The sequence below is a fragment of the Camelina sativa genome, chromosome 7 (assembly GCF_000633955.1).
Source record: "Camelina sativa cultivar DH55 chromosome 7, Cs, whole genome shotgun sequence".
NCBI classification, from domain to species: domain Eukaryota; kingdom Viridiplantae; phylum Streptophyta; class Magnoliopsida; order Brassicales; family Brassicaceae; genus Camelina; species Camelina sativa.
This window is the reverse complement of record NC_025691.1, coordinates 1,928,688-1,934,087: the sequence shown is the minus strand read 5'-3', so window position 1 is coordinate 1,934,087 and position 5,400 is coordinate 1,928,688. Positions and strand designations below refer to the sequence as shown.

General features: G+C 37.1%; 1 protein-coding gene across 2 annotated transcripts; it reads left to right on the top strand.

The window, feature by feature from the left end:
* LOC104699877 (E3 ubiquitin-protein ligase RNF25-like) lies at positions 1,833-3,805 on the top strand (the record flags this gene model as incomplete). Of its 2 annotated transcripts, none has more annotated exon segments than XM_010415272.2 (7): positions 1,833-2,064; positions 2,252-2,290; positions 2,377-2,514; positions 2,818-2,957; positions 3,052-3,155; positions 3,254-3,369; positions 3,501-3,805. In XM_010415272.2, coding segments are annotated over 7 exon segments (980 nt in total), but the record flags the coding sequence as incomplete, so codon positions are not given.

Sequence of the window (5,400 nt, the reverse complement as noted above, 5' to 3'; positions counted from 1 at the left end):
ATCTGCTCCATTAAATTATATATATACGACGTCGTATTACTCTTTTCTTCACCCAAATCAATCAATGGTACTATTACACACAACAAAGCTTCACTGATACACTCAAATTATACAATGGTGTTAATGATTCTCCCCCCAAATTATACAATTCGACTCCGGCTATTCTCTCATGTTGGATTATGCGGACCCTAGGTTACATTACATTACATGGATCTTGCTTATAATATATATGGCGTAACATCACTAGGTTATCGCATAACAACATGAGCAAAATCCCTGCAAGAAAAAGTGAACTTGTTTATATATCACTCACATAGAAGCATAATTTGTTATCATATTATAACTGGTCTTATGCTCTGAGATTAATGATGCTAAAAGTACTCCAGCTAAAGACCTGGAATTTTCTTCTATCCGAGTTAGTTTCATAATAGTTTTCTCATCTAATAAGAGCAAAAAGTTTGATAATTAAATCTATCAAAATCAGCAAGGGTGAAGACTCAAAATCGAAAAAGATAACGGGGAGTGGACGAAAAAGCAAGATAATTATTATATTTTGAGAAGTTATTTTCAGGTCAAGAAAAAGACTAGAAATAGATATTCAATATTTTTTAGTAATAGCAGCACCATGTCCAACAACAAAAGCACCAAAGAGACACATAGGCAGAGTCTTTACCTTCTTCAATAAATCCATAATAGAGTTTACTAGTATTAGTTTTTTTTTTTTTTTCTTTTCATCCACCACTTAAGAGTAGGAAAGAGCTATATTTTCAACCTTGTGGACTACTACCAAACCGAAGTAACTTTGTTTCATCATGCACTAATTCTACTACTTTTACCAGTCTGGTCATTGGTCTAGATATGTCTCTGTAACCTGAACAACAGTATCTCACATGACCAATTGAAAAAGTTCATATATAATTTATCTATATTAATAATAGATATAGGTATAAGATCAACAAATCAAATATCATCACATAAGTTCCAAGTTAAAGTGTTGGGGGGAAGAAATCAATCTAGTCACTGGTCAAAACTCTTACAAACTTCCGAATAAGAAGAATTTGAAAATACGTTCTACAAAACTAACTCTGAACTTCTCAAAGAGAACTAGAAAATTTAAGAGTAAAAGACAATTCTTTGAAACTCTCTATAAACAAGTATTGTACTGAAGCTTCTTAGACTAGCCACAATGTATGGAAACAGCATCAACCGGATAAGACACAAATGTATGGGATTTGAAAAATTACCATCATTCACTAACAGCTTAAATACTCCATCTTTGCAATCCGTACAATACAGGGAAGGAAGCAACACATGTTCTCTAAACCACAGCCACGTATCATGAAACAAAGGGAGTAAATATGTTCGATAAAACGTTGATAAATCGTGCAAAAATCTGTGAAATTTCTCGAATGGTAAGAGCAAAGAAGCTCGAGTCAAGCTCTCTCTCTACTCATAACATACTTACTGTCAAGCTCTCTCTCTACTCTACGTATGTAACGGCGGCCATAGCCTCTTGGTCACGTCGGCGGTAAAATTTACTCCGTCACCGCCACGTCTTTTTTTTATTTTAATTTATTGCGAATCTTTTTCTTATTTACCTTTTTTAATAGCAGTTTTTAAAGATTTACTTATTGTGGATGTAAGAACTAATCAAACATAAAAGCCCACTTTTCGCCGTCTGTTAAAAAGGGTGAATTGAGAAAATTTTGTTAAATTTGGACGACATCAGAACTTTGGATACAGTATTGGACTGTTTTAGAAATTAGAGGAAACTATAGTAACATATAATTAAAAACGTGGCGAAAAGTAAAAAAAAAAAAGAAAAAGAAAAAGAAAGGGTCTTCTGCTTCTGCTTCTGCTTCTGCTTCTGCTTCTGCTTCGCCGTCTCTGTGCCGCACGACGAGAGAGCTCTTCCTCTTCTTAACAATGACGGAGGAAGAGGTAGCGATGGAAGTGGAAGCTGTAGAAGCTGTTTACGGCGAAGACTGCGTCATATTGGATTCTTATCCTCCTCATCTCCACCTCCATATGAAGCCCCGTACCGCCGAGATCTCTTCTCAGCAGGTTTCTTTTTTTTTTCTCCGTTTCCTTCCTGATTTGTTCTTTGGGATCGAGGACTATTTGAGAACTCGTAATTTACTCATTGAGATTTTCAGATTAGGGTTCGGCTTTGTTATTAGATTTTGCGATCGTCCAAATCAGTAAATTTGAAATTTCTACCATGTATTAACATTGTTTATGCTCTCTGCAGTTTGTGGAAGCGGTTTTGAGAATCCAAGCATGTTCTAAGGTCTGTTATGGTGTCGATGTCATTATCCTTGAGCTTTTTTTTTTGGAGGACCATTGAGCTAAAAGTATGTTCTTTTGTTGTAACAGTATCCAGATGAACCGCCTCGAATTAGTCTGATTGAATCCAAGGGTCTTGATGAGCATAGGCAAAAGCATTTGATTGGCATAGTTCAAGAGAAAGCTTCTCAGTTATCATCTTCTTTAATGCTTGTTGAACTTTGTGAGGTAAAGCAACTCTTTATGTTTTCTTGTATACTAACTACTGTGCCGTAGCATTGCACCATGCTACTCTGAATCTCAGTATTTCACTTCGTTCTCTTGATGAGAAATAAACGTTTAGTAGATTTAGCGTTATGAAAAGGAAAAAGTCGTATGCAGATTAAAAAAAAAAAAAGGCTTGAAGTTTGCTGAATCACAAGCAGACAATGTGTGTATGTGTATTTGTATGTGCGTACATATGCATATGCAATCTAGTTAATATTAGAATCTCTTGTAGACTTGTAGTGTACTAAACTTATATGTTTCTAGGAAGCAGTTGAGAGGCTCACAATTATGAATCACCCGGACGGAGATTGTCCACTGTGTTTGTATCCATTATTCCCTGAGGATGACGGGTGTAAACAAATGCCATATATGAAGCTGATGTCTTGTTTTCATTGTTTTCACTGGTGAGGAATTGTTAGCCTCTTATCTTTCTTAGTTTGGGATTATTTTCCAATGTTTAAGGTGTCTAATTGTCCTTTATTGATGTCAAGTGATCAGTGAGTGCATCATTAGGTGGTGGAACTGGCTTCATGCACAGAAAGATGCTGATTCGAAATCTGTTGACGCTTTACACCCGCGTAGAGAATCAAGTGCTCGAGAAGGTTTGTATCATAAGTTCTTTTTTTGACAGAAATTGAAAAAGATAGCGGTTCTCCAAAAGGGAGTTTCACAAAATAATCTAAAGCAATAAGTATTGCAGGTCATTCTGGATCAGCAGATAAAAGCTTGGGAAACTGTCCATTGTGCCGCAAAGTATTTCATGCGAGTGATATTGAACATGTTCTTGACTTAGTTGGTACTCAATCACCTCAACAGGTGAGTGAGCCATCTACACCAGATCATTTCTGCGTGTTTGCATTGTTTCGACCTTTTATCCACAATTCAAGATTCAACTTTTATTCTTTCCTCTATTGACTGTATCAGCTTACATGCTTTGGACCAAACAGGATTCTGGTTTGATACAAGGTGAGGACGAAGATCCGCTGCTCCAGTCAGACTCAGAGAACATTAGAAGAGAGCGGTTTGAGTCTATTCTAAAGTTGCAGGAAGAAAAAGGCGGTTTGGTTCAGCCGAAGAAAAATATATGGGTTGTGCCTGGTATGTATCTTCCTCCGCCACCCCCTGCATCATCGTCAGCAAACGAAGAAGAAGAAGCTAGTCAAAGCCAAGAACAAGGAGAAGAAGAACCCAAAGAAGCTGAATCAGAGACAAACTCTAGCAGCTCTGCCAACAGAAGAGGTCGAGGCAGAGGGAGAGGCCGAGGCCGGGGACATAATGGCAACAGAAGGAAGCAGACTTTGCAGGATCCAAGAAAACCGACGAGGCAATGGGTGCAGAGAGCAAGAGAAGGTGACAACTAATTTATTATTCGAATCTTGTATGATGCATCAAACTCAAACTCAAACACAAAGAGTGTATATACTTTAAACTGGCGGGAGAAATTATTATATATTCGGCAAAAATTCTTCTCTTTTACCAATGTGTAAGTTTTGTGTACCAAACTCTAGAATACCCTTGCAATCAAAAGTTTATTCATCAATACCCTTTTGTGGTCTAATTACCCTTTGACAAAAAGTTGACCAACATATCTCATTTTTATCCTTAACCCTAACCCATTTTTATTTAATAAATCAAAAAATTTTAAAAAGAAAAACATGTGGATCCAATCAATTTTTCTCCACTAATCGGATTCCTTCTCTCTCCCCTCTCTCTCCTCTCTCTCTCCCGATTTCGTCCTCGCTCCCCCCACTGTTGCTCCTCTCCCCCTTCCAATCGATACAAATCGAGTCCATAGAAATCGATTTGATTCCAAACGAAAGCAAAAGATTGGGATTGAAGCAAACAACAAAGCAAAGCAAAAGATTCAGGTGATATTCTTACATTTATTTACCAATGCAATTAGGGTTCTTGTGTTGTTGAGGTTCATCCTAAAGCAATTAGGGTATATACCTTGAATGCTCATTCAATTTATTCTCATTTGTATTAGTGTCGAAATGGGTCGCATACTAAGTGGATTCTAACACTTCATTCGAACTGAATCGTAAAAATATTCCGAAATAAATAGTGATTTTGTGGAGTCGATGTAGTACAACTGGTAGACTAGGTATAACTGATACGGGTACAATCGCTAGCTAGTATTTGGTACAACTGGTAATAGTTTGGTACAACTTAGACGGGTACAACTAGCACAAGTTTGGTACAACTTGGTAATACTATTTACACGACAGAGGTTCCAATGTGAGTTTTTTATTTTATTTCAGGCACAATGAATAATAATCGTCGGATAATCATCGTTTTTGATTACGGGGGATATTATGCAACAAGGGAAAATGAACTAAGATGGATTTCAAGAGAAAAAGTTCATCAATCTCTTAGAATGGAGACATCTATTGAAGAGGTCAGTTATTCTGCATTGGTTCAGAAAATATGCAGAAAGGCAAAGGTTGATGAAACTATGACTGAGCTAAAATTGAGTTACGTTCCCGAATCAGTGCATCCTAAGAGACCGATACACATACATGATGATGATGATCTGATGTGTTATTTGGAAATGTATCCAGATCAATTCCAAGTTTTGCATGTGGGAAGTCGTGAATAATGTTGAAATAAATCAGGGGGATAGAGCAGTGGGCATTGGGGTATTCGAGGACGGTCCGTGACGTATGTACGTGCTAAGATTGTTCTTCCTAATTTTTATGTCACAAAAAGAGGAAGAAAACCAACAAAAAGGATTCCATCAGCCGGAGAACATGGACGCAGGAAGAAGAAGAAAAATTCGAGTAGGAGCTGGTTTGATAGTGAGGGTTCTCGGACTTAGTTTCTTATTTGGAGAACTTAGTAAAACTT